This window comes from Orcinus orca, chromosome 3 (genome assembly GCF_937001465.1).
Source record: "Orcinus orca chromosome 3, mOrcOrc1.1, whole genome shotgun sequence".
Lineage (NCBI taxonomy): Eukaryota > Metazoa > Chordata > Mammalia > Artiodactyla > Delphinidae > Orcinus > Orcinus orca.
The window spans coordinates 75,507,143-75,534,229 of record NC_064561.1 but is presented as its reverse complement, the minus strand read 5'-3'; the positions used below and the strand labels follow the sequence as shown (position 1 = coordinate 75,534,229).

The window sequence follows — 27,087 nt, the reverse complement described above, 5'->3', positions numbered from 1 at the left end:
GAACGTTTCATACCAGCGTTTCATCCCAGCAGCTTCGTGCCCCGCTGGCTACCTTCACCCACCTTGCCCCTCTGGGGCTCTCCCACATGCACACGTAGGACTTTGATGAGGAATGGAGGTGCTTGAGTTTAGCTGAGGATCAAAGATCAAACACGCTAATCTGCCCTCCCCTCTGGTCTCCTACACCACACACACCTGAGTTTGTGCTCAGCCAGGCACAAACACTAAAAGCAGCTGCCGCAAAAGCACCGCAAAAGCACCGCTTGAGGCAACTTTGAAGATACTTAGCAGAGCAGCTTTCATGGAAGCAGATTTCCTGAACGGACAGGAATGCGGGGGAGAGGAGGGCAGTGGGATAGGGGCCAAGAACTGTCCCTACCTGCTAACTCCACACCATCCTGGCTTCCCCAGCCCCCAATCCCACACACTCCTTCTTTGGTTAGTACCCTGAAGGGGTATCCTCTCAAAGCACGCTGTGTTTTCCAGCTATTCGTGTAATTATTTGCCTCATGTCTGTGTCCCTCACTGGAACTAAACTCCTCAAGGCCTGAAACATGGTCTGTGTTATTTACTGCTGTATCTTTGATGCTTTGAATAGTGCCTGACCCTTGGTAGGGGCACAAAAAAATGTATGTTCCATGAGTGAGGGCAGCCTGAAATGCCTAGTAGAAAGACAGCACTCCAGCAAGGGATACGCACTGGCATATCTCAGTGTCCAGACCCCACCCCAGGCCCTCAGAGTGCCTTTAGCTGAGGATGCGGTGGACAGATAGACGCCCCAGCTCTGCTGCCTGCAGTCCCCAGACCCTTGCCCATGGAATGCTTTAACTGCTCCATGTGTACAGGCAAAGGCTTAGCAGGAGGAGGTGGGAGGTGTGGCGTTCTTCTGTCACTCACCCTCCATGGCCCTGGCTTTGCCCCCCTTACCTGACAGATAGGCTCACATAGCCTCTTCTCAGGAGGCCAGGACACCTGTCTCCCTGGGCTACCCAGAAAAGAAAGGCCACTTCATCATATTTTTTATTCTTATTTTTTTATTTTTGGCCACACAGCATGCAGGATCTTAGTTTCCCGACCAGGAATCGAACCTGCGCTCCCTGCAGTGGAAGCGCAGAGTCGTAACCACTGGACCGCCAGGGAAGTCCCAAGAAAGGCCACTTTTAGCCTGTGGGTCAGGAGGAGACAAGTTGGGGCTGGGTGCGGGGAAGAGGGGGAGGTGTGAGTGATTAAAAAAAAGAGGGGGGCAGAAGAAGGATGCCAGTGAATGGTCCTCCGGGAGGAGATGTGGACATGGGAAGCAGCCCTCATGTCAGGCCCCACACCTTTTATTCTTCTCAGCCTCACTTTCTCATCCATAAATAGGATTTGTTCTTGTGTATATGCCTTGAGGGGCAATATAACAGAAGATAAAAGGGCAGACTTTGGAATTGGGCTATCTGGGATAAAATCTCAGCTCTGCCTTTACAGACTAGTAATTGACCTTGAGTCAGTTACTGAATCTGTCTTTGCCTCATTTTTCTCTTCTGTCAAGTGGGAACAATTATAGTGGATTCTATGAGCTAATTCATGTTCCTGACACCTGGTGAGGGCTCAGTCATTGTTAAGCTATGATTACCTTAGCAAGGCTTGTGAGGATCCAACAAGATGGCAGCTATGAGCACAGTTCCCAGACTCGAAGGTGCTGTACAAATATGAGGAAAGAGGGGAGTATTATTTTGGAAATGTTGAAGGCACAGCTTCCCTCCCACATTTGTCTGGGGTGGGGCAACAGTTTTACTTATTTAATGTTAAGCTAGAAGATGCACCAAAGGAAGGTGAAAAACTGAAACCGCCAACCGTTTGAGCAGTAGGCTGCACTGAAACAGTGTGGCCAGTGCAAATGTTAAGGGCCTGGGCAAGGCCCACTTCCTCCCTACGTGCCATGGGTCTTCCTCATACCAGCAGCTTCCCAAGGCTACAGGAAGTGGGTCCAGGAACACTCGAGGGTGTGTGCAGGGAGGCTTGGGCCGGAGGGTGGCAGCTGCTGGGGAGAGAACAGGAGCCTTTCAGGTCCTTGGTGGGTCCTGGGGCCGCCTGTGCAGTAGCCCCTGCCCTCTCCCAGGGGCGGGAGAGGCCTGCCCAGGACGGGTGTGTAGCTGACTCCCCGCCAAGCCTCTTCTCTCTTGAGGTTGCAAGCCACTGTACAAAAGGCATCCAGCCCGAGAGAGGCAGGCTGGAGAGGAGAGCCGAATCTTTTCTCAAAGGAAGTGCAGTTGTGGTTTTGAGACGTTCACTTCACATCTGTGGTTGGCGTTTCCCAGAGTTCTCAGAGGTGAATGCAGGGTCAGCCCGATGTCGCCAAATAAGGTTCACCAGTGACCTTAGCAACAGGCTTCGCTGCCCATTGGCTGCCACTGCTGCTGCCAGCCAATGCGGCCTCTGCGGGCTGGCGCTGAAGCTGGGCTGAAGCTTCCTCATGTGCAGGGATCCAGCTGCTCCCTGTCAGGAATCACTGCCCTTTGAGGCAGCCACAGATAGGTAGAGAGCTCTGGGCAAAGGTGCGAGGGTGGCAGGACTGCCTGGGTGCCCACGTTTCAGAGTCGACCAGGCCAGCACTCCAGTGAGTCTTCACACAGCACCGATCTGCACCGTCAGCTTGATGGCCTGCTCCCAGCTTGCCAAGATGAGTTGTTCCCTACCATTCCCACCTCGTCCTAGCTGTCAACCTTGGAACTCCATAGTTCCTATTTCATAGTTCTGTTCATTCCTCCTTTGTGCCAGGCACTCTGCTAAGCTCCTTCTACACATTATCTCTTTTAACTCTCTCGATAACCCTGTAAGTGAATTAGCCGCATTTTACAGATGAGGAAACTGAGGCTAAAGAAGGTAACCGGCCCAGTGTTGCACCAGTAAGTAGGGAAGCCACAACTTAAACCCAATTTAAACAAATCCAGATCCTACACTATTAACTGTTGTACTCTATTGCCAGTTGCTCCGTGTCTGTGTGTCTCAGTGTCTTCATCTGTGGCATGGGATGATAACGCCTACCTCACGGGTTTGGGGTGTGGATTATGTGGAGTGACTTACGTGCAGGAACCTAGTGCAGAGTGGCGGCTTGTCCAGCGGCACAGCTTGGCACCTGTGGGCTTGGTGCCTGATAGGTGTGTTCCACAGGCACCCTGCACGTCCCTCTCGCATGGAGTGTGCTGCTGAAACATTGAGGTTTGTGGACCGGACTTCTCTGTGGCCCTCACATTTGCTTTCCACTTCCTCATTCTCAGCCTCCTCCCACTCTCACCCAACTACATCACCGAAGTAGGGAGGCTGGAGAGGAGCCTGCTGCGAGAGGCCCTGGCCTGTGAGTGCCAGAGGGGAGAGGATAGCTGGGCTGGAGGGGACAAGTTTGGAGGACCGAATGTAGGCCAGTCAGACTGCAAGGGCAGGCATCCCTCATTTCCTCTATCCCAGATACAGCACTGCTTCCCTGAGAAATATTTTCAGAATTCAAAAATACATAAGTGATCTGGTAAAGATGAAAATACATGTACCCTGTAACCCAGCAGCCCCACTCCTCAGAATCTGCTCTAACCAAAGTCTCACTCATGTGCACCACAATATTCACAAATAAATTGTGCAGTATTCCTGCAGTGAAAATGAATGAACTACTGCGACCTGTAATACTGTAACATTGGATAATAATACTATAATAGTACTGTGACTCTCATCAACATAATGTTAAATGAAACTGCAGAAGAATACACACAGTATAATTCCTTTCATGAAAAGTTTAACAACTGGCAAAACTGAACTGTATTGTTTAAGGATATATGCAGAGGAGGTAAAACTATAAAAAGCACAGAAATTATTATCACAAAAGTCAATTTAGGGGACTTCCCCGGTAGCGCAGTGGTTAAGAATCCACCTGCCAATGCAGGGGACACGGGTTCAAGCCCTTGTCCCCTGAGGAGCCTTGGAAGGAATGGAAGGTCCGGGAAGATCCCACATGCCGCAGAGCAACTAAGCCCGTGTGCCACAACTACTGAGCCTGCGTGCTGCAATTACTGAAGCCCGTGCTCAGCAACAAGAGAAGCCACCACAATGAGAAGCCCACACACCACAACGAAGAGTAACCCCCGCCCTCTGTGACTAGAGAAAGCCTGTGCGCAGCAGTGAAGACCCAACGCAGCCAAAAAAAAAAAAAAAAAAAAAAAAGTCAATTTAGTCATGAGCACAGGGGAGGGTTGGGGTTGTGATAAGGAGGGGCATAGGGGTCTTTGAGGGTGTTGGCATTGTTTTATCTCTTAACCTGGTGGTGGTTATACAGATATTTGCTTTCTATTTTATACTTATTAAACTGAACATATGCTTTGTGCATTTTTCTGCATAATTATTGTTTTGCAAAAAAAAAAAAAGTGTACGTGTCATTTCCAGCACTGAACAGTGCAGTGAAGGGACAGGACGGCAGAATGAGCTCTACCCCACTTGAGACTTTTGGAACAGCATTCAGGAGTTTCCACACTGTTTGCTGAGCCACAGCTTTTACTGCAGATGAGGAGCCTTGGAAGGAATGGAAGATAAAAGCCATTATGCAATTTAGGATTGAAGGATATCCTTTGACATATCACTGCAGCTGGGGATGAGGAACCAGTGCTTGTGGAAACAGGGACCGGATCACACCATGGTCAAGACCTGGCTGGACTTGAGGGGATCTGAAGGGGCAGAAGGACACATGCAAAGACCGTACCTGGGACCCAGCCTGCTTGGTCCCCATAGAGAGTTAATTCAGCTGGAGTTCCCATCCCAGGATCCCCTCTTCAGGGATGTGTGTATTTGTTGATTGTCTGCCGTATGACTGACCCCTTCAGAATACTGAAAGAAAATGGCCTTCAGCAGTGGCTGAGACAGGGCCTTTTCGGATGCACAATAAGGAGTCTAAGGCTACAGGATGAGGCCTTCCTGACTCTGCCTCCTAGGGTGCTGGCATTTCTAAGCTGGCAAGCTTGTTTTATTCATCCTTACTTCCCTAGCCTGGAGTAGGCCATGAATGACAGTTAATAAACGTTTGTGTGTGAGCCAATGTGTAGAATATATGCTGTAGAGAGTAAGGCCTCATCAGGTCCCAGAGAGGCAGCCTACCAGACACCCTGCTTCTCTGGTCCATCTCCAGACACCCTGTTTCTCTGGTCCATCTCCAGACATCCCAGCCAGCTACAGCAGACTTCCTCAGGAGGTGCCCAGGGCTCTAGCCCAATGGCAGCCTGTCAGGTGTTAAAGATAATCCTTTTTCTTCTCCGAGCTAAACATCACCAGTTTCCACAACCATTTGTCTTATAGATCCAGTATTCTGGTTATCCAGTCTGGAGAGGCAATAAGAGGATCCAGACATGGTCTGAACAGGCAGAACCATGGATGCAGATGGCAAATTTGGGTTTGTGTGCTTTGACCGTCAGTGTATTCAAGCTGTGATGGTGACAGCTGCTGGCATGGCCTCTGACGTGGTAGGAAGGTTCAGGGTCACTGCTGAGCGCCTTTCTTTCTTTCTTTGGTGTTCTCATGGGCTTTATGTAGACACTTTTTTGATGTAAAACCCCAAGCTGTAGTCCTTGTCACAGTGTTGTATTTCTCCTCAACTCTCCTGGAGACTCCCTGAGAGCTGGCTAGAAGTAAGCACTCCATAGGTATTAGCTCCTGTTATTTACTTTATTGTTTTCTTTATTTGAATGAACAATCATGAATTCAGTGTCATTTATTGAGCATATACTATATGTCAGGCACTGCTAGGTGCTGGAATATAGCAGTGAACAGAATAGGCTTGTCCCTTCACTCTGGGAAGACTTGTTGATTGAATGGTTGAACTCATTATGATCCACACCACCACCACCAGACATTCAGACATTCACTGGGTGCTCTCTGTGTGTTCAGTTCAGAATATATCCTCTCTGCCTTCCAGTGCTGGAATGTGGGAGTTGTTGAGAAAGATACCACTGTGGGAGTGAAAAAACACTGGACTTGAAATCTCTAGAGATCAAGTCCTAGCTCTGCCAGAAACCCACTGTGTGACCATGGGTGAGTTGGCTTGACCTCTCTGAGCCTCAGTTATCTTGTCAGTGAAATGAGAATAACAATACATCCCTCAGAGGCAAAAGAGGATCAAATAGGGTCACTACACTGCACAACTCCAGGGGGGTGCCATTCAAATTTTAGTCTCTGCAGCTGCTGGTGGCCTAGGATTAAATGAGACCACTTTTGCTGTGCGACCTGAAGTTAACAGTCAATAAACGATAGCTATTGTTATGTACAAGTTAGAGGGAAGCAGGGTTCACTGCAGGCCAGCAGGCTGCATAGGATTTGGCCAGGCTTTGTTCTTCAAGGAAGGGCAGGGCTCTGAGAAGTACAGACTGTGATGCAGGCAAGTGCCAGGAGCTAGCGACTCCCAGGGCAGGTCTGGGAGAAATGAGGCTGGTGAGGGAGGTGGTAAGGAGAAGCTACTGGAAGCTGAGCATGGAGTAGGGATGGATGAGACTAAGACGAATACTTTAATTATTGAGCTGCAGAGAATCCTAGAGAGCATCTTGTCCAGCATCCAGTCTCACCGGGCCAGCAGAGGCCAGGGAGGGAAAGTAGTTGAGTCTCCGAGATCCTGCAGCAAGGGCCAGGGTCAGGGCTCCTGCCTGTGCAGAACCCAGCTCAAATGACTCTTCTGGCCCAGTTTATGGTTCCACAAAAGGAAGTCCCTGGCATTTTTCACATATATATATATATATATTTTCTAAATATAAAAGTACTTATAGGTCATTGTAGAGCATTTTTAAGTTATACAAATATAAAGAAGAAAATTTAATCACCTATAGTCCTACCAAAGCTACCACCATTAGTATTCTGATGCATTTCTTCCAGTAGGTATCCCACATATAAAATTATATATTATATATTCATTTGATTGGAATTGTATTGTGTATAGTTTCATGTTCCACCTTTTCCCTGTAAAATCGTGAGTATTTTATGAGAAGGAGGGACTGTTTTTTATGCAAAAGAAACTCTAGAAAATTTTTTTTCTTAGGGGAAAGAAAAGGTGCAAAGCCCCAGTCTGCGGGTGGTTGGGAGGACATCCTGCGGGCTGCAGGGTGGCTCTGTCTCACGTCCGGTCTGAGCTCTGAAGCAGTGGCTCAGAGAAAGACAAACCCTTCTCTCCTCTCCTGGCCAGGGTGCAGCCTCCTGCCTGTGGGCAAGGCAGAGTTGATGAGTCTGCACTCACCCTTCCTTCCCTGACACAGGATGTATGCTCATCCACTCCATACAGAAGTCTGTGGGGCCGTGATCGTTATTGCTCATTAATAACAACAGCTTCTCAGTCTGTGTAGCACAGCATTTTCTCATACATTATCTGACCTGAGACTCACACACACTGTGAGGCAGGTAAGACAAAAGCTGTTAAACCTTTTCTGGATGAAGAAGCAGGCTCCAAGAGGTTTAGTGCCTTATTTGAGGCCACACAGCCAGTAAGTGGCAGAGCAGGGATTTTATGAAGATCTGGCTGACATCCACTTTAGTGATTTTTTTCCTCTAAACCTTTTTCTCTCTAGTCCTAGGTTTTCCTAAGCCAAACTGAATTCCCTTAGTGAGGCCAAAGACAGAGAGCTTTGAGCATTATGGGTGTGTGGAAAGGACACAGAATGCCACCCTGGGAGTCCTAAGGCAAGTCCTGCCAGCTCTGGCTGGATGTGCTGGGTAGCCTGACCTCAGGGCAGCTCTTCCTGGACAGCTCAGAGCCAGAACCTCTGGAGCTTTGGGGAATAGGTTCAAGGAGGCAGCTGTTTCCTGTAGGCACATCCAGCAGAGGCACTATTCTTCGGCATCCTTCTTGACCCACCCAAGTCACGGAGGCCCATTCCCTGCGCAGGGCTCCAGAGTCACAGTGTCTCCCAGGACAGAGTCGGCTCTTTCACAGAGCGACTGTGGGACTCTGTGAGACTGACTCTAACCAGGGGATTCTGAGCAGTTACATCCTTCAGGTGGTATCCCAGTATTGCTGCTATAACAAATTCCCATAAATTAAGTGGCTTAAAACAACACAGATTTATTATCTTACAGTTCTCTAGGTCAGAAGTCCAAAATGGGTCTTAACTGAATTAAACTCAAGGTGTCAGCAGGCTGCGTTCCCTTCTGGGGACTCAGTAGAGAATCTGCTTCTTCGCCCATGCTAGCTTCTAGAGACCACCTGCATTCCTTGCCTTGTAGCCCCTTCCTCCATCTTCAAAGCCAGCAATGGCTGGTCAAGTCTTTCACATAATGCTGCCTCCCTGATTCTGACTCTTCTGTCTCCTTCTTCATTTAAGGACCCTTGCGATTACACTGGACCCATCCAGATAATCCAGAATAATCTCTTTATTTTATTTTATTTTATTTTATTTTATTTTTTTGCGGTACGCGGGCCTCTCACTGTTTTGGCCTCTCCCGTATGCGGAGCACAGGCTCCGGACGCGCAGGCTCCGCGGCATGTGGGATCTTCCCGGACCGGGGCACGAACCCGCGTCCCCTGCATCGGCAGGTGGACTCTCAACCACTGCGCCACCAGGGAAGCCCAATCTCTTTATTTTAAAGTGAGCTAATTAGCAACCTCACTCCCCATTGCCATGTCACAGATTCCATGCATTAGGATGTGGACATCTTTATGCCACCATGGACCATTATTCTGCCTACTCCTCTGGGTTCTCCAAGGGCTCCATTCTCAGGCATAGAAAGCAGGCCGGGCCAGACCACAGTCAGGATGTGCCCACCCTTATTAGGAGAGGTCCTTTATGCCTAGGTCCCCTCCCACCTTTTCTGCTCCTCACTCAGCTCAACCTGTCCTGGATTCCTCTTTTCCCATGCTCTGTGCCCAGTCTTGGGTGGAGATGGGCTAGGCAGGAAGCGCCAACACGTGTGGACATGGACGAGGGGGGATGCAAGGCTGGATGCAGCAGGGCTCTGGGAAGCCCTGGGGGCTGAGCACCTCCCACCCAAAGACCGTAGGGCTTCCAAGGACTGGGGCCTCTGAGAACTAAGGCACTGAATTCTAAGGGAAGCTCCAGGCCTGGAGGGGCAGGCAGCCAGACACTGAAGTCCCTCCACCTCAGCATCCCTGGCTGCCCTTGACAGCCAGAGGTCACCTGGCCCCTTTCCTCAGTATGACTGCCTGTCTGCCTTTACTCATTCCCTTTTCCCACTCCTTTCCTGGGCCTCAGGCTGGAACTTTGTGGGAGCCTGTGGAAGCAGTGGGCCCTGCAGAGCCTCTGTCCCTGAGCTGCCTGCTGAGGTCCCCAGGGATATAATACCCAGTAGGAGGGCCAGTGGGCAGTGCAGAGAAGGAGGGGCTGGACAAGGCCTTTGGTCCTCCAAGTAGGGGGACCAACTCACCCCAGTTTGCCCAGGACTCTCTCAGTTCTAGCAATGAAAATTCCCACATCCCAGGAAACTCATCTGTCCTGAGCAAACTGGGATAGTTGGTATCCTGCCTCCAAGGCCCTTTGCCCCTCCTAATCTACTATAGATTACTTTGTCAGCCTGGATGGCTAGCCCTTTGGACTCTTGGATGCCAACCTCTGCACGGTATCTGGGAGCAGAGAGATCTGGGGGCTGGGGAAGGGCCCCAAGCGAGTGCCGGGGAAGTATAGATCTCTGCTTGCAGTGTTCCTGGACCCATGCCTGTATCTGCATGGGACAGAGCTCCTAAATATATGCACGGGGGGGGGCGGTGTGAAGAATTGTGTTCGTACCCGATTTCTAAACATTTAATAGCATGATTACTTTTGGGTGGTGTATTGCAGGTGGCTTTAATTAATGTTTCTATTTACTTATCTGTATTTCTTACTCTGTACAATTAAACCATGTTCCTTTTACTTGTGTACATTTTTAATAAAAGAAAGTAATTAATGACTCAGACTTCCATCCCCAGCAGTCCTGCTGAGGGACACAGATGGGTTGTGCTGCATGTCGTGGGACACAGTGGCTTTTGTTCTGGGCTGGTTGGTCATGGCCCATTCTGCCCAAGGCTCTACTGCAGGGTCAGAGCTAGTTACCACTCTGTGCCTTCCCTGTCTCTCAGCCTTCTCCCTGCACCCCAGAGTCCAGCCTGGATTGTGCCCCAAGGAAGGACTCAGAAAAGCCAGGTGGACAGTGGGTAGAGAAGGTGAGCAGATGCTAACTGCAGGGCTTTGCTGACCCAGCATTTTGCAAGAGATGTTCTCAAGTGCCAATCCTGCCTGAGCAGGATCTCCTTCTGTGAGAATATGGAGGAGATGAGCTGCTTGCCTCTGAGGAGCTTCCAGTCTGGTTGGAGAGGTTGGGCATGTGGGGAGTAGCAGACAGGAAGGGGACAGGCACTGGCTGGTGAGGTTTTGCCTGTGTGAGCTGTCAGATACAGGAGGGCCCCGGGACTGCATTGCATGTGTCTCAGTCTGGCCAGAGACCAAAACTGGGGTCCTCCCAAGTGTCCTGAGGCAGGCCCCCAAAGTGGGGGCAGATGGTCTCCTAGGAGGAGAACTCTGGCTGCTTGCCAGTGCACGACAGAAGGGTGGTGATGAACTGTTCTCAGACGCTGTTCTGAGTCTTAGAAGTTTGGACACCCTTCAGGCCCTCCTCTGCCACACCCCACCCCACACACCTAGGAGCTCAGCCCTCACCCTGGCAAGCCCAGAAGGAGCACCAGAAGGGGAGCCCTGAGTCCCCAGCAGAGGCAACCACCCTTCACCTCCCACAGGCAAGGGCAGCAGCCCTCACCCCAGTTCACCATCGCGGTCGTATGGGCAACGTGAAAGGACTTCTTGACTTTTTCTCAGTTTTAAGGAAAGTAATTGCTATTCTGCCCTAATGACTCCCTCCCTCCCTGTTCACCCCAGATCCCTAAACACCAGCTCCACACAACCGAACAACTTGCTCGTTCCATGAAGTCAGCTTTCTCAGAGAAACCTGGCACACGATTCCCCCTGCCCCCACCCCAGGGCTCATGTGGCCTGGGCTGCTTACTTTGCTCCTGAACTATGATCCCTAGCGTACCCCTTCACCTGTCTGAGCAAAGTTGTGGCTGAATATTTTTAACTGCTGTGGAAGAACTCACTGCACCTGCCCTAATCCCGGCGGATTCAGGATGGGCAGCGTGAGGGAGAAGTTGATAGTAGAGCCAGACACCCCGTATCCACCTGGATGGTAAGGAAAAAGGGATGGCAGAGACGTAGGACCCAGGCCAATCCAAGGCATATGGCCGGGAATGAAAGTGAGAGCCACCCTTGCTTCCTCTCAGCAGAGTCTGGAGGGTGGGGGAGGCCTTCCCTGAAGGAAACCTGCCAGTGAGCCTGAGAGCCCACCTGATGTAAGGCAGCAACCAGCCAGCTGCCAGGGGCGCTGGGTTTTCTCAGGGACCAGGAAGCCAGGATTAGACTCAAAACAGGCAGAGGGTGGCTCCAGCCTTGTGGCTGTGAGTTAGGATGCACCCTTGATGGGCTTGGCTCATACAGTTACCCAGAGTCCAGATCTCTGAGGATCCCAGGACTCAACAAAGGGTCTGATATAAAGCAGGAGAACGAGAGAGACCCCGTTGCCTTGCTCAGACAGAAACGCAGCTGAAAAAGTCCTTTTTGATCCCTAGAGCTGAGATAAAGCCTAGCAGGCCAGAGTCCCCTGGAGCTGGGAGCTGGTTCACAAACGGACATGCGTGGCTGAGGTGCCCCCTACATTGAAGCCAAGTTACTGGCCTGTCTGTGTTCCGCCCCCTGGGGGCCCCACCCAGCGAACTGCAGGTGGCCTGTAGGGCATTTGCATCGCCTCCCTTTAGGATCAAGTCAAAACTCACCTCACCGGGGCCCTGGGGCCTGTAGCCGCGGAGCCATGTTGCCTGGGGTGAGGGCAGGGAGCTGAAGGGAGGGGTCCCACACAGTGTCCAGAGCAGCTGCAGCTTTTGCTACCTTCCCTCTGTGTCCCCAAATGCTTTTTCGGCATGAGGTGCTAGCTGCCCCAGGCAAGCTCTTCCAAACTTCTTCCCCAGGCCTCAGTTTCCTCCTCTGTGGGCAGCCTGACATCGTGGAAACAGCCTGGGTTCCGGGCACAGACAGATGTGGGTTGGAATCCAGGCCCCATACTGATTAACTGAATCATCCTGGACAAGCACCTTGTGCTGGTTGAGCTCTGGTTTCCGTGTCTGTGAACAGGGGCTGTGGTGGGGTGCCAGTGCCATGGTGCATACAGGGTGCTTGGCACAGTGCCTGATGCAAAGTGAGCACTCAAGGCTGTGTTGTCATCATCCAGCTGGACTGTGAGGTCCTTTTCAGTTCTGCTCCTTTCTGAGCTCGTGAAGCTGGATGAGGGATGGTGTGGTGGGTGAATGTCTGTCTCTCCCCTTGTACTCAGCCCCCATGTCCTTGCCTCATTGCCTCCAGTATCTCCCCAGTTGAAATTAAACCCAGCACGGACTCCGTAGGCCTGCCTCACCGTTGAGCCTGCAGAAGTGGGGGGTTCTTTTACAACTCCCCACCCCTAGGAAGTCAGCAGAAATGGGTCTCTTGGGAGCTGCCTGGAGCTAGGAAAACCATGTAGCCAACCAGCTATGCCCTTGTGCTGCCTTAGACTTGGACTCACAAGTGAGCCCTGGCTGGCAAAGACAAGTCTTATTCTGCCCAGTACTTTGACTCCTGGAAAAGGAAGTACATGAGCTCCTCATTCACCCTCCAAGCCTCTGCCCCCGTGACTGCTGGCATAAGTGGGGAAAGGTTAGTGCAGAGTTCTGATGAATTTCAAACATTCTCATGATGGGAGGGTTAGCTGTGCCCAGATTAAGAAAGGGCGTTACGTCTGACAGACAAAAGCTTCCTGGGTGCTCCAACAGGGCTGCTGAGGAATCCTGTACCCCACTAATACAAGGATTTTTGGATGTGTGCAAATCATGTGAAAGAACACCCAGTGGTCCCAGAGAATGACAGCCTGGGTATGACCCGGCCCCACCAGCCTGGGGGCATCACTTGCAGTGGAAAGGACTTCACCTCCAACCAGGCCCAAGACTTTTTCCAAGACTTCAGTTTTGTCTTTGGCAGTCCCCACCCAAGGCTTGCAGAGAGATCTGAGGATGCGCTTATCTTGCACACAGTGCACTGAGAGATGCTGAATACTGATATATCAAGAAGGGATGGTTTGCATGTCTTCCCTAAAGGTCTTCTGCCACCATGAGCCTTTGTATGGGAAGCTAGCATATTAGCCTCTAGCTTCCTTCCTATTGCCAAGTAAGCTGAATGAGTAACAGCCCAATTAAAGTGACACCTTTGGAGTAAGGCAAGGGAACTCCTATTACTAACCAGAAATGCCCTTGAACATCTATAGACTTGGTAGGGCAGGAGTTCTAGCTGGTGTGCCTGAGCCCCACGTTGCCGGTTTACCCCATTGGAAAGTGGTCCTTCATGACAATGATGTTATCACAACCCCAGCGAAACAGGTCTTTCAATGAACTCCTAGTCCCTCAGCCAAGAGCTTCTACCATTAGCACTTAAACTGAAATTCTTGGGAGTGAGCCACAAAAGCACTGGCAGATTCTTCGAATGAATTTATTATGCCCAAATCTGACACTGATTATACTGATGTTGCTCCATTTCAGGCACTGTTTGGCTAATGAGTTAGTATCAGCTGCCATCCTTAGGTGAGCATTTGGACTTTACTGTTACTCTTGTCAGGCATGGGCTGAGGTCCATGGTGGGGTGTGGTGAGACAGCTCACCATCCTGGAAAATCTGGCTCCATCCCACACCACTCCTTCATGTCTGGTCCTTAGGATTCAGCTGCCTTGTGATGGGGAGGGGTAGGTTTTTGGGGTCCCTCCCTGGACATTCCAAGGAGTTGGTTCCAATTGTTTCGGATGCCTAGGGTAAGAAGAGTTAGAGACCAGGACTCCATCTTGGCTCTAGAGATTAGGACCTCACTGATGGAATTCCTCTCCCATTTTGGTAACTTACAAGTGATGAACTTTGCATATTAGAACTTGAGAGATTTCCACACCTGCCTGGGACTTCAACATATCCACTGCCTACTCTGTCAGGGAATACGTCAAAGGACAAGAGGAGAGAAGTCAGAAGCAGTCCCCGCTGTTTGCTCTGGGTTGCATCCCTTCCTCCCCACCCCTCCTGGGTCTACTCTACCTGGCTTCACACCACTCCCAACCATCCTTAGCTGGAAAAGCCACGCACTAGAAGACCTTGCCAAGCCCCCAGTTAGAAGCCATAGGAGGCTAGCCTCCCCATCCTATTTTCCTCAGTAAGGGCGGGGCCCTGCAAGAGCTGGGAATAGTCATCTTATCCCTCCCCTTTGGCCCCCAGATGATGCTAACTCTTGAAAAATCCAGGTGGATCTTCTGATGGACAGTGCTTGAGACTGGTCTATCCAGGCATCCACAAACAGAATGTCTACCCAGCAGGAGGGCCACCTGCCGTTCAGGGAACAATACTTCCCAAGCTTTGCAGAGAAAGTCTGACTGAACTTCGCCCATTTTCCGGTTTTTTCATTATTTTCTCTCTCCCACACTCCTTCCAGGTGGCTAGGCCCTACAAGGGGGTGTCTGGGACCAAGAATATGGAAGATGTGTCCACACGGCTTGGTTTCCCTGAGTGACCCCTTCACTGCCATGGCCTCATTCCCTAGATGATGCTAGTGATGCCTGCTGGCTCCCCTTGGCCAGCCTGCCTACTGCTTTGGGTGCTGTTTAGCCCCAGGGCCAGACTGTGGAGGGAAATGAGAAAAGCCTACTTCCAGATCTCTGCCTCTCAGACACTGTGACTTGGTTCTTATCTGAGACCCTTCATTGCCAATATATCAGTGATTCCCAACCTGTGGTTTTCAGAAACACTGTTCTGATCAAAGATATCCCTTCACAGAGATGCTGTGAATCTCTATTAGCCCAGCCAGAACCCTGAAAAGATGTGGAAGAAGGAAGCCTGCTTCATGTAAGGTCATCCACGGTTTTCCTAACACATTTGTGCATGGAGCTGTTTCACAGCACACTGCAGGCTGGTATTCAGCACCAGTTATTATTGGCTGTCAAAATAGTAAAATACTTTTGAACAGTCAGGTAAATTAGCCTCAAGCCCCTGTCCCCAGTGTCCTCCAACCACCCCAGGCCCTCCCCCTCAAATCTGCTCCCAATCCAGTATCGACTTGTACTGTCCAATATGGTAGCCACTGGCCACATATGACTTTTAAAATTTTAATAAATAAAATTCCAGGGACTTCCCTGGTGGTCCAGTGGTTAGGACTCCACACTCCCACTGCAGGGGGGCACAGGTTCCATTCCTGATCAGGAGACTTAAGATCCCGCATGCCTCGTGGCGCAGACAAAAAAAAAAGAATTAAAAAATCCAGTTCCTCCACTGCACTGGCCACATTTCAAGTGTTCGGTTAGCACATGTAGGTGTGCCGCTGCCTACTGCAGTGAACACTGCAGAGAGAGAACATTCCTGTCACTGCAGCAAATGGACAGCAAGTACTGCTTGGCGGCACAGCAGGTCGCGGGAACCTTTTGGGGGCTGGTGTCTGTTCTGATTGCCAGTGACCATGCTGTGCCAACTGTTAACTTTTTGGAGTAGCACCTGAGTACACCTGCATTTGAATTTAGCAGGACATTTGAGTCTACGGCACATTCCTCAGAAGAACTCAAAACCTAACACTCCCCAGGAGCCCAAGTTCAACTCATAGCTCTGGCTATAAAGCCATGGGCAAGTGACTATATTTACATGAGCATATGCCTGTGCCATGACTGTCCCTTCTCCTGCCACCTTCTCCATGAACATAATTGAAAGGATTCCACAATAGGTGCACATCACTGCTCACCCCAAAGGCAAGCTCAGGCAGGATGCCAACAATGAGTCCATCAGAATGTGTCTACAAAAAGTAAAATCATCTATAATTTATGTCTAAGTAAAAGGCCACACCACTTATAAACAATTAACATTTTATAAAAAGACAAATGTACATATTTACACACATGTACATGTGTGGTCACACACGACTTAGTGGTCAGATGATGTTTCCAATTTTAAAAGTCACACTCACACTTGCCTCCCTGGGCCTGCTGGGGGCTGCTGGGGCCTGCCTGAGGGGGCAGGTGGGTGCAGAGCAAGGCACAGTATAAATAAACACAAAGGCCAAGAGCTTGGGGGAAGCGTTAGTGTACACCTCTGATCAGAAATGTGGCAAGGTCCACCAGAAAAAGTGCCAGGTTTTTTCACAATCCCCTCAGCCTAAGCAGGGAGCAGGGCAGAGCTCCTCTGAGGCAGAGGGGGCACTGTCCCCACAGGACCCCATTCTTCCTTCACATTTCACTGGCTTTGGAACAGTCCCCAGGGCTCAGCTAGGAAGGGAGGTGGTTCTTTGGGAACAGGATTCACTTAGTGCAATTGTCTCTTAGTGCAGAGCCAGCCCTGGAGTTGGTGCTGTGCTTTCTGAGGTCACTGGTCCGTTCCCTTGGACCAGCTCAGTGACAGCAAGACCCTCTCCAGGCAGCTGGGCTCAGAGGGAAAAGCTGGAGGCTGACTCCCGTCTGAGACCTCCGCCTGACACACCAGTCTCAGAACGCCATCTTCCCAGGAGGCAGGGCCAGCTTTACCCCACAAGACAAGCCCAGACCCTGGCCTGCCGGACCCCCAGAGGCCACTGTCCCAAGGAGGAAAGCCCCATCCCTGGTCAGCAGTGGGGTTACACTTTATCGTATCAAGGGGCCACAGGATTCCTGCTTCTCTGCACCACAGCCGCCATGATGCCAGGTCCTGCTTGCCTAGAGAAGTAAAAGGGGGCCAGGGGCCCACCTATGGTACACAAGGAATGGCCTGGATGGAGGGCAGCCTGACTGGGGGCAGCAGGCTGTCCAGCCAGCTGGTGTCCATGTTCTTCAGATCTGAAGATATCAGCCCAATATACCCTAGAAGATGTGAAGAAGGTTGTGTGAGGATTGGGGGTGGGGAGGCAGGTGTGTTCTCCCCCCCACCCTCCAGCCCTATCCGTGAAGGCCACAGACACAGCAGCCTCTGCTGTCCGCCGCATGGCAACCTCAATCTTAGGCAGACCTGAGGGCCTGGAAGGAGCAGCTAATTTGCAAGCTGTCTGTACCCAGATGAATTTAACAAGGATGCTTTACCCCTGCTGCTCTCTGGCCCTGCCCCTAAGCCTTCCCCACCCACTACCTGATTTTCCCTTCTTTGAGAAACCATATGGATCCAGGGTCTTCTTACCCCCAGGGCTGTCAACTTCTGGCTCCTCTTTGCAGCTGAAGTCTCCATAGACAGAGGTGGGCTGGGCCCCAGGTTCATTGAGCAGGTACCCCTTCCCATCCACGCTTGTCTGCTGCCACCCTGACTGCTCCAAGAGCTGGGGACAGATAAATAAGAAGCCATCGGCTCACTTCCAGTACAGACTCACCCTCTGGTCCTGCCTTCAATGAGCCAACACTTCCCAGCCAGGATCACATCCTTGGCCCTTTTCACATTCTCAAATGGATATAGACGTGGAGTGCAGTTAGGATAGGGGCCTGGGAGGTGAGAGTCTGCCCTGGGCTGACACTCCCACATCTACCTTCTGGCATAGAATCTCCAAGACTTCCCTCTCAACTGGGTAAGGACATACCAACCGGGAGTGTGGCTTAAAGCAATGGTTCACATATTAAGTCAAGAAAAGATGCCTAGAAATTTCAGGTAGAGATAAGGAACTATGCCCATGTCTCCATTTTCTGTGCTGATGGAACACAGCCTGGGTACAGCTACTTCAAAAACTTTTTTACATTTATTTTAAAAACTGAAGCAGAAAAAAACCTGGAGAATAATTTGCTTAAAAAAAGAAAAGCCATCATATTACAGATCCCAAAGGCTGATTACTGAAACCTGATGTGCATTTCCCAAACTAACAGGACTGGGGCATGTTAGGGCGGAGGACACGGGCCAGGGACCCGGCACTGATGGTGGCTGACTCAGAGCTATCTGAGGCCCTAGGACAGCATGTCAGAAACCCAGCCTCCCTCCTGCCCCCACTTCCACAGTGTCTTTCCCACCAGCCAAAGTGGTCAGTGGTCCCCAGCCACATGGATGTGACACTTGTAGGACCGTGCAAGCAGACAGGTCACAGCAGCAACTGCCTACCCTCCAACTTGGAAGCTCTCACTGGTTCTCTCCCCTCACTGAGAAGTAGCCACCTCAAAAGAGCACTGAAGAAGGAAGGAAGGGGCTTTACCTTCATGATGTCCTCAGTTAACTTCCCTTCCTCATCCTCATCTGTTGCAGCTGTGGATGGGGAACAGCAGAGAGGTTGGCTGAGGTCAGCCAGGCTCACCCTGCAGTGCCAGCCCCACCAAGTCCCCCTACCCCTTCACACATGCGCACACACACGCTGGCCTCCCAGTGGATATCTGCCTTCCATGAAGATTCCAGAACAGAACACTGTCCTTGTGACTCAGCCTCTTGAACCCTGAAGCCACACCTCTTCCCACCTCTTCCCTCTTCTCTCCAGCCCACCAGTCAGCTCAGTGCCGGGTGGAGTTCTGACCATCTTTTCTGCCTCAGGAAACCCCTCCTTGGATCCCAACAGTCAGGCAGGCAGGCCAGGCCCCGGAGGCACGAACCTTCAGAGGTGGAGGGCATGGGCGACACCTGAAAGTTGTACAGGTCACTGGTGCTGTCTGGCACAATTTCCACTGGAATGCGCCAGTCGGGGAGGGTGCTACTGACGGCACACGGTGACAGTGCTTCAGGACAACAGAAACGGAGGGTCAGAGCTGTGTGCTTTCTTAGTTTGCCAGGACACCCAGCATCCCCCCCAACTTGCAGGCTGCTCCAACAGGTCACCATCTACAAGCCCGGTGCCCCCTAGACCAAGAGAAAGAGCCATCCCACCAACCTCTGTGGTCCCCTGCCAGACCCGGCCCACCTTACCTGGAGTAAGGGCCCGTTCAACGTCCAAGTCCTGCCCCATGTAGCCCTGAGTTGTGTAGCTGCTGTGGTCATCAGGCAGGGTGGAGCTGCTGAGTCCATCAGAGAAGGTATCAGGGCTGGATTCCCCACATGACTGTAGAAGGAGAAAGAAGCTTAGGCCCAGGCTTGCTGGGGCACTCCTTCTGCTGCCCACCCTTGACTCTCAGGTGACCAAAGGCTAGCTGCTTAGGATCATACTCACCTTTTTCTTGGCCTTGCTCTTAGCATCTCGGCTGGACTTGGACTTTCTCTCTGTGGGGCAGATAGGCTGTCAACCTTGGTACAGGCAGGCATGCCAGCCCCAGCTGACTTCCTTCCTCCTTCCCTCTCTCCCTGAGGGCTTTCCCAGGACCCAGAGCCCTTGGATACCTTTCCTCTGGTTCTTGGTGAGGGGTGGGAGCATCCGGTACACCCGCACAGCTGAACTGCCCTTGTTCCTGCTCTGGTCCTTCACCTCCTCGATATCTGGCAGGGAGTTCATGGCACAGCGAAAGTTGGCCTTCCATGTCTTGGGATCCGGCTCCTTTTCCCCTACTTTGTATCGGCCTAGTGGGCAGGAAAGTGAAGAGTATCATCAGAACTATAGGTGGGGATCCTCAGCTGTGCCCTGGCTTGGGAGGAGAAAGACAAGAGTACCCCTGAGCTCTCATGCTGCCAGAGATCCACAATGGTCAAACCAGCAGGTATTCCTGGGTGACACTTGTGCAGGCCCTGGGCTTCTCAAATGCCCAGACTTGGCTCAAATACATCCAGCAAGCCTCAGCAAAGGGCCTAGCCAGAAGCACTAGAGAGCCCAAGCCCCAAAGTGCTATCTTTGTCACAGATCGTGCCCAGTCTCCCTTTGGCTGTCAGCAGCCAGACGGCAGGGACTGGGGCTTATTTGATAGTTCCTAACATGGGAATGGACACAGAGCAGGCATCAAAGAATATTTACTGATAGGTGGGCTGACTGGTCCGAGATGGGCCAAGAGCCCCATCCCTGAAGGATAAAAAAGAGGCTGCCGGGCTTCCCTGGTGGCGCAGTGGTTGGGGGTCCGCCTGCTGATGCGGGGGGCGCGGGTTCGTGCCCCGGTCCGGGAGGATCCCACGTGCCGCGGAGCGGCTGGGCCCGTGGGCCATGGCCGCTGGGCCTGCGCGTCCGGAGCCTGTGCTCCGCGACGGGAGGGGCCACGGCAGTGGGAGGCCCGCGTACCGCCAAAAAAAAAAAAAAAAGAAAAAGAAAAAGAGGCTGCCAACCAGAGGGGCCTTGGACCCAGGACTATTGGTCAACATCAAGAAAAAGGAAGGCCTGGATCTCTTTCAGTGTCCGTGCTCACAACTGCTTTTGCCAGGGAGAACTTTAATCTAGCCACAAACTCCATGAAGAAGCCACACTTTCTAAGATTTTGGCTTCATAAACTCCTTTGTGAACGTGCTGAAATGATGAACCCTCTCCCCAAAAACACAGGTCTGCTCCCTGCCCACCCCCGAATTCTGTACAACATCTCAGGGAGCTCAGAGACCCCAGTGAAGAGCCTCTGTGTTAAGAGAAGTGCCTCCCCTTATCTCCTCCCTGCCCCTCTTAAAGCTGGAGTCCAGGGCACACACCTGTGTGAATGGCCCAGCTCCGAAACAGACAGGCATCCTTGTTGATGTCCCAGCCATGCTTGGCAGCGTGCTTCCATGGGATCTGGAAGATCTTCTCCTCCTATACAGCACACAAGCACACATACATGTAAGACCGTGTCAGCTCAGAGACCACAGGCTTTTGGCCTGAATCTGCCCAGCCCCCCAGATCTGGGAAAAGGCTGACTTCCCCTTTTCACCCTGACATCTGGCTTGGGTTGACCCATCCTGAGAATGGCTTAAACAGGCTACTCCATCACTAGATCTTTCAGAAGGGGCTCTGGGTTCTGATGAGCTAGGGCATCATCAGCTCAGCAAAGACCTCCTTCTGCCTATTACAGATGTGCTAGGACCCATACAGAGTACCCTGGGATGCTTCTCTCAGACTTGTCAGCCCCAACATGGAAGTGAGAACTCAGTTCATTAGATGGGGCTGCTCAGGACAACTGCGACCACTGGCTCCTACACAGGGGGTCCTGGCCATATATACCTGTGGGAGCTCAGGGCCAGACTTGGATGATGCCTACCTGTGTGACCCTGGCATTGTCACTATACCTCTTTGTCCCTCACTGTTTTCTCTTCCGTGAAATGAAAAAAACACAGTAACAAATATAAAAGCTAAGGTCTCACTGTTATCATTACTGGTGGTTAACAGTATGGATTTTTGAGTCAGACTGCTCAGGTTCACATCTTGACTTTATCCCTTTTTGTGTGATCTCATCATCTACTTCTCAGTGCCTCAGTTTCCTTATCTGAAAATGGAGATATTAATAGAATCTACCTCACAGGGCTATGCTGAGGATTAAATGACACAATGTAAGTAACATGGTGCCATGCTCGCTCATAGTAAGTGTACAGTAAGCATTAGTTGTTATTATAAATACTATTATTACTGCTAAGTCTGCAGGGTCTATGTTGTCCTTTGTGCACCACCAGCAAGAGGCCTCTTGGGTCTGGACAACTGGTGCAAGGTTAATTCTTGGGTCAACTGCTGAGCCAGTCACCTTCCTACCAGCAGTGCCCACTTTTCTGTCTCCTATCTGCCTGACTGGAGCCCTCTAGAATGTTGTGTGTGCTTGTAGAGGTCTCCCTCAGGAGAGACCAGAACTTTGGCCCTGCAGATGCTGGGAGAATCTTGCTGCTGGAAAACTGTCAGTGCCTTCAGGTGGATGCCCAGGGAGGCAGGCAGAAGTCAGCCAGTGGGGCCCTGGCTGGGTCTTGTACACTCCCTGCAGGATCCACTAGGAAATACATCTGCCTGCTCCCTATCACTTCCCTTTTTGAGCTGCACCTGGAGCTTTGGTCCCCTAAAGAACATGGGTTAAAATAGTGGCAGAAAAACCCAAAGAGTAACACTCACTTTATTAATCCAGATCAGCCCTGGGATTTGGTTGGAATTAATCTGCATCTCTAGCCAGGGTCTCATGCGCATCCGAGTGATGGGCATGTTGGCTGTAAAGAGAAGACAGAAGGCTCCTGTTTGGAGTCTGTTGAGCAGCCCCTAGGCACTACCCTGCCCCACCCCAGGTCATTCAATTACCCTCCCCTCCCCTCGTCCAGATACCAAGTACTACAATCATGGGGAAGGGGGCTTTCTCTGGAGTAAAACCACCCTCCAAATCTTTTCAGCATCTTGAGCAAAATGCTTCTTCCCTCACCCCCTCCTAGACAGTCTTGGGAGGAGACAGGCATGCATGTGTGTTTCAAGATTTATGTTCAGGAAGAGACAAAACACAGAGATATCTAAATACCAGAACTTTTCTCCCAAAATTCAAATCCTTTGGGAAGCAAGGGGCTTCTTTTCTTGATGCCAAGAAATTTTCCTGCTTGAGTTGTTGCCACTAGATGTGCACCTTCCCTAATGGACAAGCAGTCACCCTACATCCTGGACACCCCCCCCCAAATCTATTCTACGCCTCCCTGACAGTCACAGTGTAGAGGCCCGGACGCCAACCCTTCCGGCCTGGTTCCCCTCCTCGGGCGAAGTGGCCCAAGGAACACCTGTGGCGCCTCTTCCCGCGGTCCCGGGAGGTCCTCCAACCATCCAGGGCAGCAAGCCCCAGGCCCCGCCACCTGCATAGACAACCTGAAACCTGGGGCCTGGGCGCGAGCTGGGACCGCCGAAAGCCGGCGCCGGGAGCAAAGGGCGCCCACGCGCCGACATACACTCGAGTCCCCCGCACTGCTCGTGGATGCGCGCAACCAACACACAGGGCCACCCAGAGGCCGCCAGCGGCTTCGCGCACACAGAGCTGCGGCAGCGGCCGGGGTCGGGCAACCTCGGCCGGGTGGGCGGTCCACGCCGCGGCCCGCCCTCCCCGCGCAGCTGCTTGCCGCTCCTTCAGCGCCTTCCCGAGTCCGCGCGGGGGCCCAGGCCACGCCGCGAGCCCGCCACTCTCCCGGCTGGGGTTTTCGTCCCCCACTTCCTGATGCCCCGCACGCTTTTGTTCGACGCCACCGGTGCCCCTTGCGTCGAAGGCGGGCTCACCTCGGCTTCAAGCGCTTTTCAGCGGCGGCGCCCGAGGGTCCCGGCGCGGCGAGGGCTGCTAAGCGGGCGCGGGGAGCGCGATTCTTGGTGGGAGCGGGGAGAAGGCAGAGGATGCCTGGGTCGCGGAGCCGCTGGGCACGGCTGGCCTCGGCTTGGCTCGGCTCCCGCTGGCCTCTGCTCCGCCCGGATCGGGCGCACGTCCTGCCTCGACGAAGGAGTGGCGCGCTCTGCCGGGGTAGCGGCGCCGGCGAGAAATCTAAACACTTAGCGGGATTCCCCCAGCCCAGGCCGGGCCCCGCCTCCTAAAGAGCCGCGAGGGCGCCCATTGGCCAGCGCCGCCTCATCATTTCGGGGAAATCAGGCTGTTGTAGAGCTAGCGGCGAAGGGGAAGTACAGGGCGGCTGCCCCTCCCCACCCCCTCCGGCCTGGCGCCGCCGCCCCGGGGCGAACGCGGGCCCGCCCCGCCGGCTCCCACTCCACCCCCATACCAGCTAGCCCAGGAGAAAGCTGTCCTGGAAAGTCAAACGCCCCTGGCCCATAATTACTCACCTCACTCCGCACTCCCCCAGCCTGCTAGCTCCTCTGTCCATCTCCTTGCCCTCCTTTCCTGGGGATGGGGACACCTATCTCCCCAGCCCCGGTGAGGGGGTCACCCGCGCACCTGCGCTTTCTTCAGAGTGGACGCCAGGACTGAATCCCCGGAAAACTAACCTGCTTCCTCAAGCCCGTTAATGGGGTGTCTAGAATAGAGGGTTGGGCTTCCCTGGTGGCGCAGTGGTTGAGAGTCCGCCTGCCGATACAGGGGACACGGGTTCGTGTCCCGGTCCGGGAAGATCCCACATGCCGCGGAGCGGTTGGGCCCGTGAGCCATGGCCACTGAGCCTGCGCGTCTGGAGCCTGTACTCCGCAACGGGAGAGGCCACGACAGTGAGAGGCCCGCGTACCAAAAAAAAAAAAAGAAGAAGGGAGGGTTTTGGCTCTCAAACTGCCCCCTTTTTGAGGGATGACCCACCTCCAGGTCATTCACCTTCCCTGGAGAAGTAAAGGAAAGCCTTCCCTGCTTGGGGCTGCCAGGACAAGAGGAAATCGCAGCTTGGCCGCTGCTAGCGCAGCCTGCCAATGGACTAGGGACCTGTTTCCTCAACTACAAAATGACGATAGCCCTACCTTGCTGGTTTACAGTGACAGAAAGATGATGTCTGTAAAGCATCATGCCCTACTTCGGCAGCAGATGATGCGTGGTTTGCGAGGTCCCTGCCCAGAGTCTAATAGTGACCGGGGGAGGCCTCTTCTGCTTCTCCTTCTACACCCTAGGGACTGCCCCACAAAGGGAGAAGGGTTTCAGAGAAGCCAGGACTGCTGAGTTGAGGTGGGTGTGGGCTAACCTTGGCTCCTCCTAGCACTTCTTGCCTTAGGCCACCTCCGCAGTCTCATGTGGCCCTTGCATGGGAGCCCCTCGGTGGCAGCATTAGTGTCATCTCTGGGCCCTCAGAGCTTGGCCCAGAGACATTCTGGGCAACATGGGGGAATTGCTTAGGTCTGACCAAGGTCTTGGGTCTAGCCAAAGGATTGGGGAGCCCAGGTCCCAGGCCCCTTGGGAATGGAAGCTATTTAACTCTTGGGCTTACAACTAGACGTTGACCTACTTGTACTTCTAGACGCTGGGCTGAGTGTTCATTTTTCTATCTATAACTCTGGCACAGCAGGCTTCTTCCTTCAACCCCATCAAGCTGCTGATTCAGAGGTAAATCACTCTTCCAGGCCGGGTTGGTTGTGTCACTCCTGTCACCCCAGCCCTCCCTCCATAGTGGCCCCCAGTTGCAATGTTGCAGGCTATAAACAGACACATTGATGTAGCATTCCACCTGTCAGTCACACTAGAGCTTCCTTCCCACAGAGGAAATGGATGGGTCAATCCAATAATGGTGCACCAGAATCTGATGCTGTGACTAAGACCAAGCTTGGTTCCCAGGAAACCAACAGGAATGGGTCAGAGCTGTCTCCCAGATACTGATGGGTGCAGGAGCCAGGAGAGGCAGAAAGGCAGGAAAACTGTGAGGAATGAGCCTAGCTGGGTGTTAAGCAAAATGGAAGGTGCTGAGGCCCTGGAAGGGGGCAGAAGGGTTGGGGTGCTTTAAGTGACAGAAGGGAGTGGGAATGCACTACAGAAACCAAGACCTTCTGAGCAAGAAGAGCAGAAACCAAGTGGCTCCTGAGTTGCGAAGTCTGTTCTCTGTGCAGCAACTGGGTGCTTGTCCTACCCCTAAGAACCTGACATAGCCACTGGAGAATTCAGAGTGAGATTAGGGAAATGAAGTTTGCATTTCATGTGGTCTGAGGAATTGACCCTGTGAAGGCAGCAGGAGAGTGTAAAAAGTGCTTTAAAACAAGAACTTTATTTTAGTTCATAACCATCTGTATATATATATCTACAATGTGCATCTTTCTGTGTCATGAAATGTACTTCTGCAATATCATTTGTAACGGGTACATATTATTCTATCATAAGGATAAATAAAAATTTACCCAATTAATCCCCTATTGTAGGACATTTAGGTTATTTCCATTTTTTCATAATACAAACAGCACTGTGTAGCTAAATCTTTGCGCACATCATAATTTTTTGCTAAGGAGAAATTCCCCAGGGTTAGTATTTACCAGTGAAATTGTCATTTACATTTTTGAAGTGTTCTTTGCCTTTTTTTTTTTTTTACTTTTAACTTTAGGGAGTCTTATGTAATCTTGAAGTCTATAAGAATCTGCTTATGATGATTGGGGGTGCTATACTCCAAATCAGTGAAATAAAGCTAACCCCTGTTTAAGTATCTCAAATTTTTATTGTAACTGTTCTTGATGAATCCCATTCTAAGATGTATCACACATTCCTTGGGAAGCTGGACAGAATATATCTTGTTCTTTTCAGGTTTCTCTTAGTAATTCAGGGCTGGCCCTTTCCCCTCTCTGACTCAAAAGACTCATCTTCTGTAATTCCAGCCATCCCCTCTGGGCAGGTGACCTCCAAACCCAAACTCTGGCTGCCTTCTGGGTGTTCCCCTACAACCTTATCCACAGATTCACACACAAGCAAGCAGAACTTTTGACCTCCCCATTCCACACTGACCCAGCAGCTTTCTCTCTTCCTAATTCCAGCTCCCTCTCTGGTGAAGTCTTTGCCATCCTCCTCCCCTCTTTGCCTCACGTGGTCTTCTGGTCTTCCTTGCCTGAATCAAGTCCTGCTTTCACATTTCAGGTTCAGGCTATTGTTGCCACAGCCTCCCCTTGAGACTCCCTCCCTGTCAGGCCTGCCCCTCCAGGCACCTCTGCACTAGGTTTATCTCCCTAACTTTGATGATCTCCCTAGCATTCAGGTCCACACAGGAGCCTTGTGGTTCCCTCAGACTCCTTAGCCCCACATTCAATTCACTGCTAACTCTGGTCCCAAGGGTCCCATCCCAACCTTCTTTCCCACAACTCCCCTACCCTTGGCAGTAACTACAGGGCGGTGGAAAGAGAGTCTAGGAGTCTCATGTGGTGGAAAGAGAACACGGGATTTGAGTCTGAAAACTGTGTTCTTGTGCTTTGCCATTTGCTGTGTGACCTTAGGCAGGTTACTGTCCCTCTCTGGGTCTCAGTTTTCTCTTCTGTAAAATAGAGGTACTCTCTGCACATCTGTCCTAATTGTTACAAAGATGAAATTAGATAGACTATCAAACTCCTTTCTAAACTGTAAAATGTTAGTCAAAGGACATGTGTTCACAGTAAAGCATGAACCTTTCACTGTATTTCCATTCTCTGAACACACTTTGTGTTTTTCCCCTGTCTTTGCTTCTTCCATTTGCTCCTCATCCCTGACTTCCTAGGATACTTAGCAACACTCACCTCACCTGCCATTCCCCCTTGCTCTCTCAGTCTTAGTTCTCCCCCTCTCATTCCCCCCGCTGCACTTCAATTTCAGTCTCTGTTTTAAGGCCCGGAGCAAATGCCTGGTCTTCTATGAAGCACCTCCAAAGCAGCCAACCAGAAATCCTTCCCCTCCTCAAAACCCCCTAGCCCT

At 51.8% G+C, this 27,087-nt stretch overlaps 2 protein-coding genes across 4 annotated transcripts in view; one reads left to right on the top strand and one right to left on the bottom strand.

Moving 5' to 3' along the window:
* Nucleotides 1-27,087, top strand: part of RAD50 (RAD50 double strand break repair protein) — a 234,237-nt gene that overhangs the window by 59,745 nt on the left and 147,405 nt on the right. The gene's annotated exons all lie outside the window — the stretch shown is intronic.
* On the bottom strand, nucleotides 15,159-23,174 carry IRF1 (interferon regulatory factor 1). The gene is made up of 10 exons (XM_004279896.4): nucleotides 23,034-23,174; nucleotides 21,906-21,997; nucleotides 20,528-20,627; nucleotides 19,310-19,486; nucleotides 19,143-19,192; nucleotides 18,902-19,034; nucleotides 18,592-18,714; nucleotides 18,204-18,253; nucleotides 17,213-17,348; nucleotides 15,159-16,902 (listed from the first exon to the last, which is right to left on the bottom strand). Exons 2-10 carry the CDS (start codon nucleotides 21,990-21,992, stop codon nucleotides 16,790-16,792), a joined length of 969 nt encoding a protein of 322 aa, XP_004279944.1. The 5' UTR covers nucleotides 21,993-21,997; nucleotides 23,034-23,174; the 3' UTR covers nucleotides 15,159-16,789.

Excerpts from the sequence above, each read along its gene's own strand:
- IRF1 (XM_004279896.4), bottom strand. The coding sequence starts at position 21,992 with ATGCCCATCACTCGGATGCGCATGAGACCCTGGCTAGAGATGCAGATT. Across the intron at positions 19,487-20,527 it reads GAGCTGGGCCATTCACACAG|GCCGATACAAAGTAGGGGAA; the intron begins GTGTGTGCCCTG and ends CCTGCCCACTAG. Across the intron at positions 16,903-17,212 it reads AGAAGTTGACAGCCCTGGGG|GGTATATTGGGCTGATATCT; the intron begins GTAAGAAGACCC and ends CACATCTTCTAG.